This window comes from Miscanthus floridulus, chromosome 7 (genome assembly GCF_019320115.1).
Source record: "Miscanthus floridulus cultivar M001 chromosome 7, ASM1932011v1, whole genome shotgun sequence".
In the NCBI taxonomy this organism is placed as follows: domain Eukaryota; kingdom Viridiplantae; phylum Streptophyta; class Magnoliopsida; order Poales; family Poaceae; genus Miscanthus; species Miscanthus floridulus.
The window spans coordinates 65174093-65198813 of record NC_089586.1 but is presented as its reverse complement, the minus strand read 5'-3'; the positions used below and the strand labels follow the sequence as shown (position 1 = coordinate 65198813).

Sequence of the window (24721 nt, the reverse complement as noted above, 5' to 3'; positions counted from 1 at the left end):
CCGCCTGACCGCGCTCCACCGCGGAACCACCTCGCCCCGGCCGCACCCCATCACGGACCCGCCTCGCAGCACCGGCGGCACTATGGCCTCCTCCGTCGCAGTGTCCCTCCACGCCCTCGCTGTCGCCTCCTTCCCCAAGCCCCGCCCTGCCTCTTCCTCCCTTTTCCTCGTCCTCCTCGCGCCGGCCCTGCCTCAACGCCTGCTCTGCCTCCGCTCCGTCAGAGATTTGGGTTGAGGAGAGAGAAGACGGAGGGAGGACACACATTTGGCTTTCCTCTCTCCATCTACGCAAAATAGGTGCTCGGGATGCCTCCTCCATTGGACGCCGGATTTTTTACGTTCACGATGCATTTTGGATTTGGGTCGGTGTATGGGTAGGCCGTTGGACACAGTCTTACAGGCTGTATGATTCATGACGGACCCTATTACCCAGCTGCGACGCGACGGAAACTTGATCCGCCGGAACAGCAGTAGGTCACGAAGTTTTTTGATCTCCATGATATACAACACGAAGTTTTAGCCCACTCCGACAACCTTGCGTCCCTGTCCCGTGCTCCCCTTTTCACCGTTTCGCTGTCCCTGCATTTCGTCGCCTCAGATTCGCCCCCCACCGCTTTCCCCCTCCCCTCCGACGGCGAGAGGCGGATTCCCATTCCATAGTTGGAGTAGACACAGGAAAAGCACCGCCAGGGGTTCGTCCTCCTCTCGTTTTTACAGCTCCGTGGCTCCTCTCCTCCTCTAGACTGGAGTAGCGGCTTAGTAATCAATCAATTGGTTTGTTGCGAAGAGCCTTTTTAAGTACGGGATTACGCAGGTCTCTTGTTTCCTAACCACCACTTCTATACTATACTCATCCAGACTCAGAGACACAAGGGATTGGGTTTCGTTGCGCACTTGCGCTGCTTGACTTACCCCGTGTCCGTGTTCTTGGTGCCCTTTTTCGGCATTGCGGCAGATATAAAATTCCTCTTTTTACACTACAATCCCCGCTTAATTAGCAGCAGCACTGCAGCAGCTCTCTCCCTCTCCATTCTTGGTGTCTGAGCCCCTTGGCCGTACGCTCTGCCTCACTCCTCCGTCTCTTGCTGAGTTGCTTCCCTTGCCGTCGGCGACGGAGGTCGGAGCTTCTCGGCGGGCGGCGGCGCGCGGCGCCGGGCGCGGATCGGCCGCGGGTGCATGGTGGAGGCCGCCGCCGGGCGCCGGCCAGGCACCAGCCGTCGGCGGCCTAGCGGCAGCGGAGGGGAGCACCAGCGCCTGGTCGCGCTCGCCGTCGCCACGCGCGTCGCCATGGTCACCACCCGGTCCGCGGGGCCTGCGGTGGCGGGAGGAGATGGAGCGGGAGCTGCTAGAACGGGCGCCGGCGCCGCTGGCGGCAGCGGACGATGCATGGAGGACTTCTTCGACTGCCTCCTTGGCCTGCTCGGCGCGTTAGGCATGACATGGGCTGCGGCGCAGCCCCAGCGGCAGCCGCGCGCGCCGCTGCCTCGCGGGGTTGGGGCGGGCCCCGCGCCAACCGACGCCCGGCGTTTCGCGGCGGAGCTCAGGGCCACCCCCGGCCGGATCGCCGGCAATGGCGCCTGCGCCGTCGCGTCACTGTACACGCTGCAGGGCAAGAAGGGCGTCAACCAGGATGCTATGATCTTCTGGGAGGTAAAAGGAAAAAATAAAGAAAAGAGAAAAAAGAGCCATCTTTTCCCTGCTTCCTTGTCTGTACTTTTCCTCACACATCTTGTGCTGTGAGATTCTTGATGTACTTTTTCCCACTGTTCTTGATCAGATCTCCCCAAGATCTAAGCAACTTTGTTCCTAGGTGGTGTTTGGTTTGAGCTACTGAACTTTAGTAGCTACTAAACGGTTTAGTAGCTTTTAGTCATAGCGTTTGGTTAAAAAGTTACTAAAGTGACTAAAAGCTACTAAATTTAGTAGCTACTAGACGAACCAAGCATGCTCTTATTGTGGATTAGTTTACCTGACGTATCCTGTGTTCCAGATTTTTATTCGACGGAGAAGTTCAGATTCAGATTTTACTTTTCTGTGCAAGCTAATTTGATCTTGATGTTAGCCTCAGGAAATTGTTTGTTTTATTTTTGTGGCCACAGCTTATGCATGTTCCTATGAGAGGCTGTCTCCTATAACGGTTACCCAAAATACAAAATCTATTTCACGTTTGGGTAGTGCTACAGGCAAATGGTTTAATACTTTTTAATACTTTTTTTTTTGTCTTCTTCAACAATAAGACTAAAAAAACTCTTTCTGCAAATGGGTATAAGGAAAGAGGATACTCAAATTTAGGTTATACCTCTCCTGACACTCAAAATGGATCTTTCGTATAGGTACTCTATTGGAGGCTTTTAGGTATTTGTGTTAGAGACCTATTTTGGGTTTGGGTCTCCAGATGGGTCTCTGTTGGAGACAGCCAGGCAACATGAGCACACAGCATCGAACTATTCAAGAATTGAACTCTGACTCAAATCCTATATATATATTTGACACTAGTTGCCATTGGATGTTGCTGGTGGAGAATTCCTAGTTGGTAGTATTCAAGCGTAATAATTGGTGTTGAGTTGGAATACTTCATGGAGGTTGGAGGGGCTCCACATGATTCTCATCCTTATCCAATACTAGTTTTTTTTTCCTTCTCCATTGCGTTGCTGGATGATCTTATCTGCTTGAAGCCCCATCCTTTCCTTTCCAAATGCTTGGTTACCAATTTGGCTGCATGCCCATTGAGTGACACATGTACAGATCCTGTCTTATTTTTTCGAACTCATATTTGCCATCCATAAGTTATGATAACTTTCATGATTTGACTACCATAGTAATCTGGTCTCACTGAAAAGATAAGCATAACTCCCAACAAGAAAAATTACTGGGCACGTGTAAAATTTGCTATTCCTGCTATTTCTGTGCAGCATATGTTTGACTTTGACAACTATTTTTACTCGTGGACAGAACTTCTGTTCGAGAGATGATACCATCTTTTGTGGTGTGTTTGATGGTCATGGACCTTATGGCCATTTGGTTGCCAAGAGAGTAAGAGATCTCCTACCTCTAAAGTTAGGAGCAGATTTGGGGATGGAAGATGGTAGAGTAACATCCACTGGCAACATTAAGCTCAACACACATGATGTAGCTTCAACAGAACACATAGACAGAGGAGGTACTGCCATTTCCTCTGAAGCTCAGCAGAATGGAGAATATCCAGAGATCTTCCCAGCATTGAGAACTTCATTCTTGAAGGCATTCCATGTAATGGATAGGGATCTCAAATTACATAAAAATATTGACTGTTTTTTCAGTGGGACTACAGCGGTGGCAGTGATCAAGCAGGTAACTGAGACAAATGACACTATTGTTTTATTTTCTTTCAGAAATATCTTCTTTTGATTTCATTAAATTGACACCAGGTGATTGGAGCTGCATCCTTGTATACTAATTGTGCTCTATTTATTTCTGTATACTACAGGGACACAATCTTATAATTGGCAATCTGGGAGATTCAAGAGCTGTCTTAGGCACCAAAGATGAAAATAACCAGCTTGTTGCTGTTCAATTGACAGTTGATCTCAAACCTAACATTCCAAGTAAGCATGTATTTTCTTTCTTTTGTCCTTTGCTGTATCGCTAGTCATTTTGCAAATCTTAGAGCCTTTCATCATTCTTGCCTTTGTGCAATCCTCATGTGCAGTTTCAAGTTCCTTCTGTTACGAACATCATTATATTTGCTTATATGTTACATTATGTGGCCTTAATTCATGAACTAGCTGGCATTTTTATCTCTTTTCATGTCTTTATTATTTATGAGTCAAAGGAGTAAATAATAATCCTTATGAGCTAAGATTATTTGTCTGGGCACTTCCATAGATCAATTTGTTGGTTTGAATTGGAGGCAAGTCTGTTCTGCTTGCTGTTATTGCTACGATTAAAGAATTTTAAAAGACAAATCTAGCAATATAATTTCTTTTAGCCAATCCTGAGAATAATAAATATATGAATGCACAGACTTTTGAAAGTTCAACGGCCCAGATTTCATGATGATAAATAAAAAAGAACTGAGTATAACAGTTACCTTCGGAACATTATACTACTTTGTATTATGAAAGTATTTGTTGTAAAAACCCAGTGATGTATCTTTCATATATCCAGCTTTGCTTACTTTAAATATTGACTTTCCAAGTTTGAGATGTTCGACCACATGGATTCCAAACCATCATAACAAAAAGGAACATAGGGAGTACAAGCTTTCAAGGATTGCTTATGTATTTTGACTGTTGAGATGGTGTGGAAGACAAACTACTATTTTTTTCATACCTGGCGTTGTTTCTTTTTTCCTCAAATACATTGGAGAGCTGGCGTACCTTTCATTTAAGTAGAAAACCGTACAACACCAGCCCCTTATGCTGGCCCCTTAGAAATAGTCGTTGTAATGAACATGCCACATAGGCAGAAAAAACACTTAGGCTATTCCCATGAAAAACACCCTGGAGCAGTGGAGCTCCTTAGCAATTGCCGTGCACCATAAAGTGCCTTCGTCCTTGACTGCCCCCACCACTTCGTTGGCATCTAGGGCGGTGACATTGAAAACAACATGGTTACGATGCTTTCAGAGCTCCTAGGTAACAAGAATAATTAGCGACTTAAGCCCTTTCTTCGGCTGCTTGTCTATGTATTTGGTTGAGAGATTGACTCTACCAGCTAGAGAAACTCACTATCAGCACTAGGTGAAATCCTCTCAAATCCAGCCGGTTGGAGGATGGTGAGCCAAACTTGCCAGGAAACAGTGCAATATACAAGAATGCGCTGTATGCTCTCATCAGCTTGATCACAAAGAGGAATGGGAGGAGGATGAGGGAGACCTCTCTTAGACATTCTATCAGCTGTCCATCATCGTTTAATAACAGCCAAACATGAAACATTTGCAACCTAGAAGAGCCCATGATTTCCAAATCCATTTCCATGGTGTAAATATATTGTTTTAGCACTGTAATGGTAAGATTACATGCTAATTCAATTGTACAAACATGAGGATGCAAATATTTTTCGTTCTCATAATATCATGGCAGAAAGTACTTCAGAACTTCCTATACATACATTGTCAAGGGCCTCAAGCCCCCTGGTGGCCGGCCCCTGGCTTCTTAACTCGTAACTGGAGGTATGCAATGGTGGCGCCAGGGTTCTTCCCTGTACGCCCAGTAAAGGTGAGATTAAAGAGTGAGCAGGGAGATGAGATTAGGGATAACTTGCTTCTTCCTTTTCTCCCATAATAGAGTAGCTGGGTTACATATATAGGAGGAGGACTCCTCGATACTAATCCTGGCCCTTTCAACCAACCGGCTAATTTAAAGACTAACCCCTTCTCTTCTCCTTGAGCCATGCGATGGACCTGGCTAATTAAAGACTAATCTCCTTCTCTTCTCCTTGAGCCACGCGAGTGACTTATTCTCCAGCCGTCCTGGCCTCTTCATGCTCCTGCTGGGCCAGCGTGCCAGAGAGAGCTGTGCTTCGTGCTCGAGGCCGGCGGCTGTAATGTCGCCCCCACATCACATCTCTCCCCCCCCTCGACGAGCAGCTCGTCCTCGAGCTGGAAGCTTGGGTAGCGGTCTTGGAAGGAGTCGATGTCTTCCCAGGTGGCAGAGGCCGCGGGTTCGCCCTGCCAGTGAATGAGCACTTGACGCACGCCCCAGGCCAGCCTGGTGCGGGTGGCGTGCTCTGGTACAGGTTGAGTGGCGCCGTGATGGACTGGAGGCAGAGGCGGTGGAGATGATGGCGGCGAACCCACGAACTGCTTCAGGAGGCCGACATGGAACACATTGTGGAGGCGTGCGCGTGGTGGCAGGTCGAGGCGATAGGCAACCTCGTTGATGACCTCCGCCACACGATACGGTCCGTAGAAGCGTGGTCGAAGCTTGCCCTTGGTGACTCCGTGCAGCGAAGCTGGAGCACGGTGTCTGAGACGGAGCCAAACCCAATCACCTGTGTTGAAGCGGACGTCGCGGTGATGCTGATCATAGTAGCGCTTGTACACCATCTGCGCCTGCTCCAGCCTGGCACGTGCGTCAGCCAGCAGCTCGTCGCGTTCAGCCATGGTCTTGGCCACTGCGGCGACGCGCATCTCGCCTGGCTCATAGGAACGAATGGAGGGTGGCTCCCTGCCGTACACCACCTGAAACGGCGTCATCTTCAGAGCAGACTGGTAGGTGGTGTTGAAGACGAATTCAGCCCATGGCAAGCACTGCAGCCATTGCCGGGGCCGATCACCCGTCATGCAGCGCAGGTACATGACAATAATTTTGTTGGCAGCCTCTGTCTGTCCATCGGATTGGGGGTGGAACGCAGTCGTCATATGGAGCTTGATCCCCGTCAGGCGCATGAGTTCCTTCCAGAAGATTGAAGTGAAGACGGGGTCGCGATCTGAGACGATGGACTGGGGCAGTCCATGGAGCTTGATGACGCCGGAGAAGAAAGCCTGTGCCACGGATTCCGCTGAGTATGGATGGGACAGCGGAATGAAGTGGCAGTACTTGCTGAACCTGTCGACGATGGTGAGGATCACAGATTTGCCGCCCACTTTTGGAAGTGCCTCGATGAAGTCCATCCCTATGTTAGTCCAGATAGAGGACGGTACAGGGAGGGGAAGGAGCAGTCTGGCGGGGTGCAGATGCTCTGTCTTGTATTTTTGGCACGTCTCGCAAGCGCACACGAAGTCTTGGACAACCGCCCTCAAGTTGGGCGAGTGGAGGTCGCGCTGCAGACGGTGGAGCGTGCGTTGGACGCCCTCATGGATAGCCGTCAGGGCCTCATGGAGGAGCAGGGCGCCTGGCGGAAGGTAGAGGCGGCCGTTGAACGTGACCAGTCCGTCCGTGACGGACCATGGCGCCCCGCGATTGCCAGACGTGATGTCCTCCTGAAGGGTGACCAAAGCTGGGTCCTGCAGATTGGCTTGACGGAGGCGTGCGACGAAGTCGAACCGGGGGCCTGAGATGGCCATCACCGTGGTGTCCTCAGTGTCGCGGCGCGAGAGCGCATCAGCCACCGTATTACTAGCGCCCGCCTTGTACTCTACCGTGAAGTCGAATCCCAGCAACTTGCCCACCCAGTGATGTTGCGGGATGGTGGACAGCCGCTGGTCAAGCAAAAACTTCAAACTGAAGTGATCAGTTCTTACCAGAAAGGGACGGCCCCAGAGGTATGGCCTCCAATGCCTGATGGCCAGGACGAGGCCGATCAATTCACGTTCATAGGCCGCCAGTGACCTGTGCCGGGGCGCGGTTGGACAGCTGAAGAAAGCCACCGGGTGCGGCCCTTGAAGCAGTACAGCGCCAAAGCCATGCGTCGAAGCGTCACACTCCACAACGAACTGCTGGCTAAAGTCGGGGAGGATCAAGACGGGCGCCGTGGTGACCGCTGTTTTGAGTGCAGAGAAGGCGCCCTCAGCCTCCGGCGACAAGGAGAAACCTTCTTTCTTGAGAAGGGCGGTGAGCGGCGCAGCAATCGCCCCGATGTCCTTCACAAACTTGCGGTAGTAGCCCGCCAAGCCTAGGAAGCCGTGGACTGCTCGGGCTGAGCGTGGCTGCGGCCAGTCCGCCACCGCGCGCACCTTCTCTGGATCCATGGCTACGCCCTGGGCTGATATGATGTGCCCCAAGTAGCCTATGGAGGAAACCCCGAACTCGCACTTGGTACGCTTGACGAAGAGCCTGTGGTGACGAAGAGTGGTGAGGACGGCTCGCACATGCTGTAGATGTTCGGCGAGGGAGTGGCTGTAGATGAGGATGTCGTCGAAGAAGACGAGGACGAAGCGGCGGAGGAACGGCCGGAGCACGTCGTTCATGAGGGCCTGGAACGTGGCCGGCGCGTTGCAGAGGCCGAAAGGCATGACCAGAAACTCGTACAACCCATCGTGCGTCCTGAACGCGGTCTTCTCTATGTCCGCTGAGTGCATCTGGACCTGGTGGTACCCGGAACGCAGGTCCAATTTGGAGAAGAACCGGGCGCCGTGTAGCTCATCGAAGAGCTCGTCGACGACTGGGATTGGGTGGGCGTCCTTGACCGTGATGGCGTTCAGTGCGCGATAGTCGACGCAAAATCTCCAGGAGCCATCCGCCTTCTTGACGAGCAGAACTGGTGAAGAGAACGCAGAATTGCTGCGCCTGATGATGCCTTGGTGCAGCATGGAGGAGCACTGGCGCTCCAGCTCGTCTTTGTGTGATGTTGGGTAGCGATAAGGATGAACAGGGGGTGCCGCGCCCGGTAGTAGATTGATGTGATGATCCCGGGAGCGTGGGGGTGGCATGCCGTCCGGCTCGGCGAAGACCGTGGCGAACTCATCCAAGAGAACCCGCATCAAGTTGGTGGAGTGGCACACCTTCAGACTGGGGCTTGCTGGTCCAGCCACGCCCTTCCAGCACAACTGGTGGTCAAGGTGCCAGAAGGACATGGTCAAGGCGTCGAAATCCCAGAGGATAGGGCCCAACGATGCCAGCCACTGAGTGCCGAGAACGACGTCGTAGCCGGCCAATGGGAGCGCGAAGAAGTCGGCCGTGAAGGAAGCGCCCTCGATGGAGAAGGGCGCCGCGCGGAACACGCCTGGGCACGGCACCCGCTCACCATTAGCGACTGTGACTTTCATGCCGCCCTTGAGCTGCAGTCGAAGTGAAGTCCGCGCGGCTGCTTCCTCGGCGACGAAATTATGCGTCGAGCCGGAATCCAGCAGGGCCAACAGAGATACGCCGCCCAGGGTGATGTGCATCTGCATCGTCTCGCCCAGGCGGATGCCGGCGATCACGTGGAGCGATATCAGCGGATCGTCGGTGGTGGCTGCTGGGACCGTGTCCTCTGGATCATCCTCCTCTACGCTGTCCAGGAAGAACAGGCGTTGGCAGACCCGGTTGTGGCCGCGGGAGTACTTCTCATTGCAATTGAAACAGAGGCCCTGCCGTCGGCGGTCTTCCATCTCGGCGGACCTGGCGGCCCTCGAAGGACGGCGTGGCAGTGGTGCGGCTCTGCTGCAGAGGCGGGGCTGGAAGGGCGAGCTGCTGCGGCGGCCCGGCCAGCAGACCACTGCCCGACAAACGCGGTGCTGGGACCGCAGGCGCAGCCACGGCGGAAGCGACGCTCTGCTCGCGGATCTCCAGCTTCCGGGCCAGACTCATGGCGATGATGAGAGTCTGGGGGTTGTGCATCTCCACGTCGTGGCTGAGGGGCGGCTGGAGGCCCGCCGTGAACGCTCGGATGCGCTGCTCCTCTTCCAACGGACCCGCGCGCGGCAGCAGCGCCTCGAAGCGCGCCTGATACTCTGCCACGGAACTGGTGCGCTTGCACACCATCAATTCTCCCATCGGGTTGGAGCGAAGGGGCGGCCCGAAGCGCAGGTTGAGGAGCTCGGTGAAGCGCCTCCAGTTGGGCGTGCCTTCAGACTGCTGCACAAGGATGTACCACATCTGCGCGGTGTCCTCGAGATTGTATGACGCCATCCAAACCTGCTCCTCAGCCGCGATGCGCTGCTGAACGAAATATGATTCGCAGCGATTGATGAAGGCGAGCGGGTCGGATGTCCCGTCGAATTTGGGGAAATCGAGCTTCTGGAAACGGGGCGGCCGATCGGTGTTGGGGTGACCCAAACCCCCTGAACCGGCTGAAGATGAAGGCGGCTGCGCCAGCTGCAAGGCGCCGATCTGCTGCTGCATGGTGTTGATGGAGGTGGAGAGCTGCTTCTGCATCTCCGTCATGTTGGTGGAGAGTTGCTTGATCATGGCAGCCAACTCAGCGGCCGTTGGGTCGGTCATGGTGTGGGAGGAAACAGAGGAGTGGGTGGGTGATGAAGCAGGCGTCGGCGTGGTGGAGGTGGATGGGTGAGAGGAGGATCGACGGACTGCCGATACCAAGTTGTCAAGGGCCTCAAGCCCCCTGGTGGCCGGCCCCTGGCTTCTTAACTCGTAACTGGAGGTAGGCAATGGTGGCGCCAGGGTTCTTCCCTGGACGCCCAGCAAAGGTGAGATTAAAGAGTGAACAGGGAGATGAGATTAGGGATAACTTGCTTCTTCCTTTTCTCCCATAATAGAGTAGCTGGGTTACATATATAGGAGGACTCCTCGATACTAATCCTGGCCCTTTCAACCAACCGGCTAATTTAAAGACTAACCCCTTCTCTTCTCCTTGAGCCATGCGATGGACCTGGCTAATTAAAGACTAATCTCCTTCTCTTCTCCTTGAGCCACGCGAGTGACTTATTCTCCAGCCGTCCTGGCCTCTTCATGCTCCTGCTGGGCCAGCGTGCCAGAGCGAGCTGTGCTTCGTGCTCGATGCCGGCGGCTGTAATGTCGCCCCCACATCACATACATGATTAGTAGCAAGAGTTGTTATATTTAGTGTGTTCCTTTTCTTATTCTGTTGAGGAATGGCATGGTAATTTCAGGTGAAGCACAGAGAATCAGGCAACGCAGGGGCAGAATATTTGCACTTCCTGAGGAGCCGGAGGTTGCTCGTGTTTGGCTTCCAAAGTATAACTCGCCTGGATTGGCCATGGCTAGGGCATTTGGAGACTTCTGTCTGAAGGATCATGGTGTAATTTCTATGCCTGATGTTTCCTATCACCACATTACGGAAAAAGATGAATTTGTTGTGCTGGCTACTGATGGGGTGAGCAGATTGTCAACTTAGGCACCATTTTCTGAGTGTTGTTAGGTCGTTCTGACCTCTTCTTTTTGCACTAGGTTTGGGACGTGCTATCAAATGATGAAGTTGCTAGTACTGTCAGCCGAGCCACATCTCGGGCCTCTGCAGCACGATTTCTAGTCGAATCAGCTCACCGTGCTTGGCGAACTCGGTTCCCCACTTCTAAAATTGATGACTGTGCTGTTGTCTGCCTCTTCCTGAACACAAATGAAGCAAGCGAATCTTTGAGTTCCTTGGCCAACAATTTGGCAGATGCTGTAGAAGTTAGCAGTGCTCAGCGCTCCACAACTATCCAGGTGACCACTGGTGCATCTATAGATGTTACCGCCCTGGTAACAGATGGAAACGAGGTGTCTGTTGTTGAAACCGTCACAAAACCGGTCACACTGGATTTGCCCAAGGATGGTTGAGGCGCAAAATATGGCATGGTAAGTGAGCTTGCATGCTGCCTGTGACTGGTCTCTGCTGAGCGATCAAGTAGTTCAGGCACAGGGCGGAGGCACCATGAACATGCTGTGCCTGTGATTGGCATCCGTCGGAGCGAAGATTAGCACGTCGGTGGGTTTCTGCTTGCTATTTTTTTTTCTGGACGCAAGTGTGACTAGAATTTGCAGTTTTGCTTGTGTAAAGTACCGCGTCAATTTAGCGTGATTTGTTCCAGTTTTTTGTAATAATTCTATTCAGGTTATTATCGGTGCGTGCGCGCGTCGAGATCATAGTATCCTGTAGGAAGGAGCCTACTGAGTTTTTGTGCTTCCTGTAAATATATTCATCATTTTATCTCTGGTGTCTGATCGATATCATCTTTTCATTGTTAATTTTAAGTTGAACGTTTAGGATGCGGCAGGACGCACGCAGGATCAGTGACAAGAAATACCGGTATGATCATATATACCGTGCGTGGTGTTGCCTGCTCTGCCCAGATGATTCTGATATTGAACCGCTGCATCCGCATTGAAGACCTTCAGAGGCAGCTGCTACCATTACGAACCACATCAGATCATCGCCCTTCAAGTCTGCTCCAGGCCGCCATCGATTATTGGTTTCCTTGCCGGCCGACCTGATGAAGAGAAGTTCGACGCCACGAACTTCGCATGAAGCTGTACGACAAACCACGGGAGAAACCATCGCCGACTCTTGCTCAAACCCACGTGCTGATCTATTGCCGGAGGTAAGGACATAATAGTTTTTCTTGTAATCCTTGTAATCTCCTAGGTCCCTTTTGACGATTACTCGAAATCTGTTGCACACTGTTGATTCCCATCTGCATGCCGCTGCTGGTTTGCTGCTTTGCCTTTGCTTCTGCAGTGCTGTCGTCGCCTGTACTGTACCTGCAAGCAAGCAGCCTCCAACGAAGCCCAGTCGATCTCTTCCAGCCATGGAGTTCAGAAATCCGATCCTCTCTAATGGATGCAGCAACGCAACAGCAAGCCAGCGTCAAACCACCCTGAAACAAGGTGGTGTTGTGTTCATCTGCTGAAGCTGCTGCACGTCCTTCACTGCCAAAGGAAACCAAGTCACGCCTTTTGCTGCCTCCTGCCTGTAATCAGAGGCCGAACCGGCTGTCGTGGTTTCTCCGTTTTGCTTGGTTTAAATTATGCCAGGTCTATTTGGTAGAGCTACGAGAGAAGTGATTCTGTGGCTGAAAATGATTCACATAAATTCTCAAAATCATGATAGACAATCACTTCACAGAATTAGGTGGAGCTACTATTTTCAACTTCTAACCTCTTTGTTTATTTTAGAGGATCACTTCACGGAATTAACAAAAAACTGTTTCTCTCTCAAAAACTGTTTGACAGAGCTCCTGCTAGATTGAGCAGAGATGTCAAACATGGCCTTGGTTCCATGTTGACATGGTCTATGTGTTAGTAACGATATTTGCCACGCTAATGATTTTGAGTTTTATAATTTAAATATTAATTAAATTTATTAATGTTAATGCAACTACTTTTATAATTAAAAGCAACAGAGGTATAATACTCTGAAATTTTATACATATAAAAGCTAATATGATTAATTGCTAATGTAAATATATTTTTAATTATAATTTGCTTAGTTTAAACACGCATATTAAATTCGATTAGATGCTCTCACATGGCAATTTGTATTTGCAAGTTAAAGTTTAATCGGTATAAATGGTGCTGAAATATTTATAAATAAAATATGACTAGTTCTAACCCTATTTTAAACTAAAATATATAACTTGACTAATCTAAATTAGTTTCCTCGTTTTGCTTAATAAAAATAAATCAAACATGTAGTCTTTTCTTTTCTTTTATAATATAATTTTTTTGTGATCGTTTCTTTTGCATGGCAGTTCCGTTTTTGGCGTCTCTTGCACTCTCATGATCGTAGTATCTATATTTTAGTATGTTGTTTTAATTGCTTTTTCTTTGATTGGTGTGCTGTTCTTAATTGGTTCTATTTGTGTCGTATTCATAAATCTGAGGTCCATCATGGATCGGCTTCCCAACAAAAGGTTCGGCCCAGCAGACGACATTGTGAACGACGCGCAACTCCTAGGCTGGCCCAAAAACCTAACGACAGGCCAAAACGACGACCCAATCTTCGACCAGAAGGCCTAGCCAAGGAGGAATGGCGCCCCGCTTCCGACTCTGGCCCGCCTCTCCGACCGGAAGGCCTCGGTTCCGACTCTGGCCCGCCTCTGCGACCGGAAGGCCTAGCCAAAGAGGAACGACGCTCGCTTCTGACTCTGATCAGCGTGTCCGATCGGGGATGCACCAAACCTCTGCTTACAGCTCTCTCCGACTGGCACAGTCGGAGCTGACTGGGACCAACCGACCGGGGACGCCAGCTTGGTAAGGACCCAGAGAACGGGCAGAGCAAGTAAAGCAGGACGCACAAAGTCAACCACAATACCAAGGACCGTACCCTGTACACCTGTAAGACAGTACCGACAGGACATGTCAGAAGGGTGCCCTGCAACCTTCCAGGCATATCAGAACCCAAGCAGTATTGTGGGCACCGACATTTGCCCTACAGTGTTGTGGGCGCCCTCAAACTCCCATACCAGATGAACACGATAAAACCCCCTACGTGCCTCTAGGCATCAACAGTATGGCAGGCACCGACATCTGCCATACCGGAAGAAGACGACGCAACCTCCCACATGCATCTGACATCAACAGTATTGTGGGCGCCTACAATCGTCTTGTACCCGACGACATGGGCAACAAGATTTAGTAGCATACGTACTCTATCTCTCTCTCTTGTAAGGCTATCCCCTTCATCTATAAAAGGGGACGCGCTCTCTCCCAATAGAGGAGATCGATCAACTCCAGGAAGATCAATCCACAACAACTCGAACAACATACACGATCTGAACGACCAAGGATCCCAACAAACAACAAACGTTCGGACACTTAGCACATAGCAGAGCTCCTGTCACTCTCGGCCCTTCAGACTAGAGCCCGATCGACCTCTTGTACTCTCCATCTTTCTTCCTTCCATTTGTAACCCCACAGCAAACTTCTAGCACCTAGACTCAGGAATAAAGTCACCGACCGACTCAAACTAGACGTTGGGAACGTTGTCTGAACTAGTATAAACCCTATGCCATTGAGTGCTAGGCTACATCCGATCACAACGTACAGCAAAACTAGAAATATTTATGTAACGTCCTGCCTCTATGAGGCTGGGCCCGCTTACATCTGGCAGCTTTTCTAGGACATAGACTGTCCTCAGACCCACACAAGTCTTTTTTGTGCACTTTGTCCTCACTCGTGTGCACCCGGAAAAGATTTCCCGATCAGTCACCCATCTTAAAATTTCTCTAGGCCAAGCACGCTTAACCTCATAGTTCTTTAGAGATGGGCTTCCGGAAAAGAAGTTGCAACTTGTTGGTATGAGTATCCTATTAATCCTGTTAAGCCCTGGGCCGGGATGTTACAATTTATGTGTTGGTCACTTTCCACACCAACAGTTGGCGCCGTTCATGGGGAAGACGCTGTACGTTCACGCTTTTGGTCATCGGATGACCCACTTTTCCGCCATCTTCGCCATGGCGGGCTCAAGCGATATGACTCGCTTTGGCTCAATAGAGTTCCCTGCACTCCCACCTGTTGGGATGTGGGGGCCTCCCATCTTCAAACCGTCCCAGGCCTTCCTCTTTGGAAACCTAGACTTCGTCGCTGACCGGCTCAGCGCGCTGCACCTCCATGAGGAGGCACCCATCCCGCGCGCCCGTCAGAGGGGCACCCTCTATCAGCTCTAGGACTCCTGGCAACTTCATCAACGAGGCGCCTACTCTTCATTCTGAGCATACGCACTACTCAAACCCCGCTGTGAGTAACGTACGTACTATTACCTCCCCATTTACGTAGGAGAACATGTTCGAGCTTGGCTCAAATTTCTCTCGTACGATAGCATCCGCAACTGGGCGAACCTCAAGAGGGTCTTCATCGGGAACTTCTAGGGGACATATGTCCACCCTAGGAACTCCTGGAACCTCAAGAGCTGCTAGTAGGAGCCCTTCCAGATGTCGTCGATGCGGACATCATCAACGCATTCCTCTCTAGGACAACCTACGAGTCCTTGATCCACAAGCTTGGCTGCTTGAAGCCCCGTACCACCCACGACCTGCTCAACATCACCACGAACCATGCCTTCGACGAGGAGGTGGTCGAAGCGGTCTTCAATGGAGGCTAGGACAAAGGCAAGGCTAAGCGCGAGGACCAGGACGAGGGCCCCTCCACGTAGAGGGGCAAAAAGAACAAGAAGGATCAGCATCGACCGGCCAACCCCGCGTTGGTCGCCGTGGCTGATTGCACGGGCAAGCAGCCCCAGCAGGGTCTGCCTGACCACTTCGATGAGCTCATGGAGAGCCCGTGCACCAACCATGCCTACCTCGTCAAGCACCTCTACAAGGACTGTGAACTCCTCAAGCGCTTTCTACGATAGGCTGGGCCAAAGGAAGGAAAGGGCAAGGAGGTAGCAGCCAAGAAAGAGGGCATGGCGGGCAAGGATGTAGACGACTAAAAGTCTGAAAGGTCCTAATATGGCTAGAGGGGGGTGAATAGCCTATTTAAAAAACTACAAATCAACTAGAGCAATTTGATTAGTATGACAAATAGCGAAATGCAAACTTGCTCTAGCTCTACAAGGGTTGCAAGCCACCTATCCAATAATTCTAGTTGCAATGATAGCTAGACACACAATTTGCTATGATACTACTCACTAAGAGCTCTCAATCTTTCTACTCTAAAGAACTCCACTAAGCAAACTTAAATATCAAAGCAAGCTCTCAAATCTAATTACACTAAAGAGCTTGCTACAACTAATTCGCAAGAATGTAAACGAGTGAGTAGGATGGTTATACCGCCGTGTAGAGGAATGAATCAATCACAAGATGTATATGAAACCAATCACCGGGAGAATATCAAATGGCAAGAGACAACCAATTTTTCTCCCGAGGTTCACGTGCTTGCCAACACGCTAGTCCCCGTTGTGTCGACCAACACTTGGTGGTTCGGCGGCTAAGAGGTGTTTCACAATCCTCATCCACATGATTGGACACCGCAAGAATCTACCCACAAGTGAGGTAACTCAATGACACGAGCAATTTACTAGAGTTACCTTTCGGCACTCCGCCGGGGAAGGTACAACTCCCCTCACAATCATCGGAGATGGCCATGAACAATCACCAACTCATGACGATCCTCCACCGCTGCACCGAGCCATCTAGGTGGTGGCAACCACCAAGAGTAACAAGCGAAATCCACAGCGCAACACGAATACCAAGTGCCTCTAGATGCAATCACTCAAGCAATGCACTTGGATTCTCTCCCAATCTCACAAAGATAATGGATCAATGATGGAGATGAGTGGGAGGGCTTTGGCTAAGCTCACAAGGTTGCTATGTTAATGAAAATATGCAAGAGAGTGAACTTGAGTCGGCCATGGGGCTTAAATAGAAGCCCCCATGAAATAGAGCTGTTGGGCTCCTTACTCACTAAACATGGCCAATCGGACGCTCCGGTCAGATTGACCGGACGCTGGACCTCAGCGTCCGGTCGTGCGATGTGCGTCGCGTGTCATTGGCTTCAAACGCCGATCGTCTGATTTCAACGGTCAAGTGATGACCGGACGCGTCAGTTAGAAAGTGACCGGACGCTGGACCTCAGCGTCCGGTCATTTCTAGTAAGGTTCCAAACGTGAATTTTCACGACCGGACGCATCCGGTCATGCTCGACTGGACTCACCCAGCGTTCGGTCACTCAATGTCTCCACTGTGCACCACACGTCAGCGTACGTCAGCATTGACCGGATGCACCTTGCCAGCATCCGGTCACTCTTCGCACTAGCATCCAGTCACAAGACCGAGACGCGTACTCACTGCTGCTACTGACCGAACTCTGAACCCAGCGTCCGGTCACTACACCACCAGCGTCCGGTCACTCTGTGAACTCCTTGTCTTTTTTGTCTAGGGCGCCAGTGGCACCGTCGGACTGTCCGCACTCTATGGGCGGACACTCCACCGGTGAAGTTTCTAACCCTTGCTCAAATGTGCCAACCACCAAGTGTATCATCTTGTGCACATGTGTTAGCATATTTTCACAAACATTTTCAAGGGTGTTAGCACTCCACTAGATCCTAAATGCATATGCAATGAGTTAGAGCATCTAGTGGCACTTTGATAACCGCATTTCAATATGAGTTTCACCCCTCTTAACAGTATGGCTATCTAACCTAAATGTGATCACACTCACTAAGTGTCTTGATCACCGAAACAAAATGGCTCCTACTATTTATACCTTTGCCTTGAGCCTTTTGTTTTTCTCTTTCTTCTTTTCTAAGTTCAAGCATTTGATCATCACCATGCCATCACCATCGTCATGATCTTCACCATTGCTTCATCACTTGGAGTAGTGCTACCTATCTCATAATCACTTTGATAAACTAGGTTAGCACTTAGGGTTTCATCAATTAAACAAAACCAAACTAGAGCTTTCAAAGTCCCTATACGGTGAGTGAAGTAGTCCGACCAGGCGCCTACCGACTAAAGGACGACAACGGCAACGTTCTCACCAACACTTGGAACAGCGAACAACTATGTCATTTCTTCCCCTAAAATTCAGTCATACCGCTTTCTTTTCATCCAACATTTGCTCCTACAAGCATCTCGCCCCGAACACTTTTGGCCTGGGTCGCTCGGGGGCTCCACGGGGGTGCGGCACCACCTCTCTTTTCCCTAGCCTATGGAGCTGAAGCAATGCTGCCCTCTGACCTCGACCACGACACCCCCAGAGTGAAGACCTTCGACCGTGATCAAGCCGCAGAGGCTTAGCATGATGCGGTCGACCTGCTCGAGGAGGCCCATGAGACGACCTTCATCCGCTCCACTCACTACCAGCAGACTCTCTGTAGGTACAACGAGAGGAAAATCCGAAGAAGGATCCTCGAGGTCAGAGACCTCATGCTTCGAAGGACCTAGTCGACCAATGAGAAGCACAAACTCTCTCTGCCATGGGAAGGACCCTATATGGTGACTGAGGTTATCCAACCGGGAGCCTATCGACTGAAGGACGACAACGGCGATGTTCTCACCAACACTTGGAACATTGAACAGTTATGTCGTTTCTTCCCTTAAAAATTTGGTCTTTACCGTTTTATTTCATTCAAACGTTTGCTCCTGCAAAGCACCTTGGCCCGAACACTTTCGGCCTGGGTCGCTCAGGGGCTCCTCAAGGGTATGATACCACCTCTTTTTTACTATCATATGGTAAATACTTTTTTACCCGAACGAAAGGATAGTCCATTCCTTTAATTATCTTGTGTAACTTTGCTTCAATACTCCGATTGATCGCACCCCGCCTCTACCTACAGTGATGAGCAGCTGAGCCTCGCGGGCCACACCCGGGCTCTTAAGGTTGCAGCCTACGGGTCGAACGGGCAAGTGCAAAAAAGAAAGAATAAAAACAAAGCTATGCTGAGGGTAAAAATAAGGAACGGACGGGGCAAGCTTCTCCGAACATAGTAGTTCATCACAAAACGAAAATTGATGTATTCATCAATACAACTGTTCTCACAGGGGCTCCCCCACGAACTTAAACTATTACATCTGCTGGCTACTTCTACTATGGCCGCCCGACGACATCGGCTTACGGCACGATTGGCAAAGATAAAGGCTGCTCACCCTCTAACGGGGCAACACTTGGCTCGGATAAAGCTTCCAACCCGACCTCCACTCCATCCGTTGGCTGGGTGATGTCTTCTTGATGCACGCCTTTAGTCACACTCACACGACGAGCCTCCACCACCACGAGGGCCCCTCCTGGGTTCACTCCCTCAACTTCGGCGAGCGCAACGGGTACCTCAAGGGCGTCGCGCCCATAGATGCTCAGCAGAAGAACATGGAGCTCCAGGCTTTCCCATACAGACAGGGCAGCTCCTCGACAAGGACACCACCTACCGTAGTATGGCCGCTAGGGCTGGAGGATGTCTCTGACATCTCATCAAACTTTATGAACTGGCCGACCTGAGCAGCTGTAGGGGTGAAACCTTCCACCGGTGCGGTCCCGAGCGGCTTTCCCTCCGACAAAGCTCGCCTAGTGAAGATCTGCCAGAAAAAGTCCACATGTGGCTCCATCCCGAAGAAGGCATCACAGACGATGATGAAGCCGGCGATGTGCAACACTCTAGCTGGATTGAGGTGCTGCAGCTCCAGGCCCCACTCATCAAGGAGCCCGCGTAGGATCTAGTGCGCCACTTCCTTTGGTGGAAGCCACCCCTTCTCGGTGAAGGCGGCCAGCACCACCTCAGATGGCCTCTAGCTTGACATTGCACTCTAGACCCATGAACGGATCTGAGTTCTCCCCCTCACTTACCCTCTCTCTCAGTAAGGAACCACCACAACACATAAACGCTCTTAGCGAGAAAGAAGGAAGAGAGGTGGCAGATGGGGAATAGGCAAAGGAGTGGGACGAAAGCCCTCTCCCTTCCCCTATTTAAGGAGGAGGCGCAACAGTTGGGGAAATGCGAAGGATTAGGGCAAAAAACTCTCTCCCTTCCCCCATTCAATGTGGATGGGAAACGATGGGACGCACCCTGCCTGACGAAACAGTGCCTAGTTAGACGGGACATGGCCTGGGTATGGCCCGCCACTACCACATGCGGGGCGCAAGAAACAAAGCGCAACAGCATGTAGACAGCCCTCCGCCTTCCCAGGTAGGACTCAGAAATGCCCAACTATGGGATCTCCGCCCAGGAGAGACCAACGGGCTTCCTATGTCAATTGAACTGCTCAGGCGAACACCAAGAGACAAGAAAGGAGCAGAGGGATGCCCCATGTGGGCCATGCTTACTCCGTCGTGAACAACAAACGCGGATCCCAATCGGACATATCCGATAGGAGCTCCTCAAACCCCATCACTTGAGTCATCAAGGTAACATTACCAACCCCCACTATTTCTTTATATGAACATTCATTCTTCCATGCATGCATTCATTCATTCCATACATCCGAAGCATCGCATATGTAGTTAAATGCATCACAACGCTCTGTGTTGCGTCACGAAGCGGCAGTTGCCTCATTCAACATGAGGAATGACCAATCGGGGTTCGAAGGCCAGCCCACAAAGGGCTCGAGGCCACCCCGTGTCAAACAGAGCTAGGGGAGAAAACATAGATGAGCCTCGAGTGGCCCTCGCCTAGTCCGCTCTGAAGCAGACAGGGTCATCTCAACCTTCTCGTTTGATCCTAACCTCGAGCCATGCCCATAGAATCTCCATCAAGGGGAGGCCAGCGGGCCACCCGGGTCGGTCTCCGGAATGACCCAGGCATCTGCCGGGTTGCGGGTTAAGGAGCAGTGAAATGCCACATGAGGGCTATGCTGACCCTGTCACAAACGATGGACCCAGATTTCACTCAAACATGCCCCATTAGCGAGCTCACCGAGCGCGTCACTCGAGCCATCGAGGCAAGCGATGTTAGCTCAGCCCCTCCGATTGCAAAAACCACGGATGGGGTAATGCATGAAACTCAACCAACCCCTATCGAGTCCAACGAGGCTTAGGGGCTCAGAACGCCCAACACCTCGACATGACCTCAACTACGCCTAGATTCGTGACTCTGACTCACCTGATCTCTTGGCACACTCGGCGCCTGGATCCATGACTCCGACTAGTCCGATCCCTCAGCCAACCCAACATCTAGATCTGCGATCCTGACTCGCTCGATCCCTCGGCACATCCAAATGCCTCGGAACATCCAAAATGCCTCGGCATGCCCAATGCCTAGATCTGCGACTTCATCTCGCCCGATCCCTCTCATGCCTCGGATGTGCCCGATGCCTAGGTCCGTGAGTCTGTCTTGCCTGATCCCTTGGCTGCTCGTGATGCCTAGATCTGCGACTCTGTCTTGCCCGATCCCTCTCATGCCTCGGCTACGCCCGATGCCTAGGTACATGAGTCTGTCTCACCTGATCCCTTGGCTGTGCCCAACACCTAGAACCGTGACTCTGTCTCGCTCGATCCCTTGCCTACCTCGGCTATGCCTGATGCCTAGGTCCACGAGTCCATCTCACCTGATCCCTTAGCTACACCCGGCGCCTATATCTGCGACTCCATCTCGCCCGATCCTTCTCATGCTTTAGCTGTGGCCAACGCCTAGGTCTGTGAGTCCGTCTCGCCCAATCCCTTGGTTATGCCCAATGCCTGGATCCGCGACTCCGTCTCACCCGATCCCTCTCATGCCTCGGCTACACCTGACGCCTAGGTCCGCGAGTCCATCTCCGTCTTGCCCGATCCCTTGGCTCTGCTCGATGCCTAGATCTATGACTCCATCTCGCTCAATCCCTCTCATGCCTTGGCTGCACCCGATGCCTAGGTCCATGAGTCCGTCTCGCCCGATCCCTTGGCTACACCCAACACCTGGATCCGCGACTCCATCTCACCTGATCCCTCTCATGCCTTAGCTGCGCCCGATGCCTAGGTCCGTGAGTCTATCTCGCCCGATCCCTTGGCTGTGCCCCATGCCTAGATCCACAACTCTGTCTCACCCGATCCCTCTCATGCCTCAGCTGCGCCCAGCGCCTGGGTTGCCTGATCTCTAGATCCGCGACTCCGACTCACCCGAACCCTCGACCATGACCAAAATGCCTGGGATCACGCTCCTGGAAATAATGGGTTAGAAACTAAAGAGGAGGCTACGCCCATCAAGGTGCACACACTCACGACTGCTGACAAAACCACCTAGGCAATTCTGCCCTAATTGCCTAGGGGCTCGGGGGCTGCACCCATGGGTGCGCTCGCACGCACCCGCTGATGAAACAAAAAATTCCCCGCTGGCAACATGAAAAAACACCCTATATGATTCTATCCGAATCACTCGGGGGCTCAAGGGCTACACCCACGGGTGCGGTCGCGCACACCCACTGTCAAGACAAAAATCCCTTAGACGATTCTACCCAAATTGCCTGGGGGCTCGGCGGCTCCTGTCAGGTTCATAAACCAAGGGTCCCTCATGGATCGGCTTGCCAACAAAAAGCTCGGCCCAGCAGACAACATTGTGAACGACACGCAACTCCTAGGTCGGCCCAAAAACCTAATAACAGGCCAGAAGGGTGACCCAATCTTTGACCAAAAGGCCTGGCCAAAGAGGAATGGCACCCGCTTCTGACTCTGGCCCGCCTCTCTGATCGGAAGGCCTTGGTTCTGACTCCGGCCCGCCTCTATGACCGGAAGGCCTAGCCAAAGAGGAACGGTGCTCGCTTCTGACTCCGACCAGCGTGTCCGATCGGGGATGCACCAAACCTCTGCTTATAGCTCTTCTTCGACTGGCACAGTCGGAGTTGACTGGGACCAACCGACCGAGGACGCCCGCTTGGTAAGGACCTAGGGAATAGGTAGAGCAAGTAAAGTAGGACACACAAAGTCAACCGCAATACCAAGGACCGTACCCTATACACCTATAAGACAGTACCGATAGGACATGTCAGAAGGGTGCCCTACAACCTTCCAGGCATGTCAGAACCCAAGCAGTATTGTGGGCGTCGACATTTGCCCTACTGTGTTGTGGGCGCCCTCAAACTCCCATACCAGATGAACACGGTAAAACCCCCTACGTGCCTCTAGGCATCAACAGTATGACAGGCACCAACATCTGCCATACCGGAAGAAGACGATACAACCTCTCACATGCATCTGATATCAACAGTATTGTGGTCGCCTACTATCATCTTATACCCGATGGCGTGGGCAACAAGACTTAGTAGCATACGTACTCTCTCTCTCTCTCTCTCTCTCTCTCTCTCTCCGTAAGGCCATCCCCTTCATCTATAAAAGGGGACATGCTCTCTCCCAATAGGGTAGATCGATCAACTCCACGAAGATCAGTCCACAACAACTCGAACAACACACACGATCCGAACGACCAAGGATCCCAACGAACAACAAACATTCGAACACTTAGCACATAGCGGAGCTCCCGTCAATCTCAGCCCTTCAGACTAGAGCCCGACCAAACCTCTTGTACCCCCATCTTTCTCCCTTCTATTTGTAACCCCACATCAAACTTCGAGCACTTGGGCTTAGGAATAAAGTCACTGATCGACTCAAATTAGACGTAGGGCACATTGCCTAAAAAAGTATAAACCCTATGTCATTGAGTGCTAGGCCACATCCAATCACAATGTATGACAAAACTACAAATATTTACGTGTTGGTTACTTTCTACACCGACAATTGGTTACTTGTAAGTTTGCTGGTGTGTTTGGTTGTTGTGATGTACGAGTAGAAGAATTGTTCAGAAGCGTTGAAGATCAGAAGGTGTTGACAATATGTTAATGTCTGAGAAAGTTTGAGCAAGTGTATAAGGCAAGTATAATATGAGGCTCCTTGACTACCTATTCACCTTTAATGCAATCTCATTCATGTGCATGTGTCAAATGATCAGTGTGACTTTGTCTCTTGATACTGTTACACTGTTCCTTGCGACCTATTGAGTTTATACATGTGGGTAGTTTGCATAGTTGCTATAACCAATGTTAAAGATCTGAACTTATGCAACTGATGGTTAAAAGATGTTTTTAGCAACATCAAAAGAAGGGGGCTAGAGCATTGGCTTTTCTTTTGGTGCTCTAGTTTCTCTCCCTAAGGACTAAATCTTAAAACAGTAGCCTAGGACTTATAGTATAACCATGAGGACTATAAGGCTTTTGGTCTTGTGTTAATACTCTGAGTTTTTGTAGCTTGGTAGTGGTTATTGAAAGGCGCAAGAGGGGGCTGACTTGTTGTGTAGAGTTGAAAGGATATAAATGGCTAGAGGGGGTGAATAGCCTAGTTAAAATTTCTACAAAGACACTAGAGCCAATGTGTTAGACAATAAGATGACGGTATTAGCAAATTGCTCTAGCTCTACAACACTCAAGGCAAGCCACGTATCAAGGCTAGTTGCTAAGATCTCTAAGGTTGATTTTTACACAATCAAACAAGCTAGCAACTACTTTTACACTAGAGAGCCAGCTAAGCAAGTTATTATAACTAATTACCACTACAAGCTACTCTACTAGCTAGACAAGCAAGCAAGCTCTACACAAGTATACTAGGAATTGAAATGCACAAGCGAGAGAGCTTTTATCGAACCGAGCAAGTGTTGGTCAAGAAAACCAAAGAGAATGTGACACAAGATTTATCCCCGTGGTTTGGGTGATTGGCGGCAACCTACGTCCACGTTATGGCGAGACACTAACTAGGTGGCTCACACGCTAATAGCCATCACACGTCTAGCCCACCACTTGGGTGAGTAAGAACCACACGAGCTAGGCTCCACAAGCCACAATTCCACTAGAGTTGCCTTTTACGATCTCTCATGGGGAATAGGTACAAGAACCCCTCATAAATCACTGAACAGAAATGGAAACAATCACCACCTTCCTCTCAACGATCCATCGCTATTCCATGCCATCTAGGTGACGGCAACCACCAAGAGTAACAAGAAATCCCATAGTAACACGATCACTAGTGTGACTAGATGCCTCAACTCTAAGCAAATACACTAGTGGGCGGTGTTAGGATAGGCTCACAAG

General features: G+C 50.8%; 1 protein-coding gene across 2 annotated transcripts; it reads left to right on the top strand.

Moving 5' to 3' along the window:
- The first annotated feature begins 540 nt into the window (after positions 1–540).
- On the top strand, positions 541–12443 carry LOC136467040 (probable protein phosphatase 2C 14). 2 transcript variants are annotated; one of them, XR_010761528.1, is made up of 7 exons: positions 541–1650; positions 2953–3330; positions 3467–3584; positions 10415–10638; positions 10713–11232; positions 11500–11845; positions 11983–12443. XR_010761528.1 is itself a non-coding variant. In XM_066465594.1 (5 exons), the coding sequence occupies exons 1-5, from the start codon at positions 1177–1179 to the stop codon at positions 11082–11084; spliced, it is 1566 nt and encodes a 521-aa protein (XP_066321691.1). In that variant the 5' UTR covers positions 541–1176; the 3' UTR covers positions 11085–11456. The 2 variants fall into 2 exon arrangements, 1 of the variants encoding a protein (XP_066321691.1); XM_066465594.1 differs by lacking the exons at positions 11500–11845; positions 11983–12443 and having other exon boundaries at positions 10713–11456.
- Positions 12444–24721: the final 12278 nt, after the last annotated feature.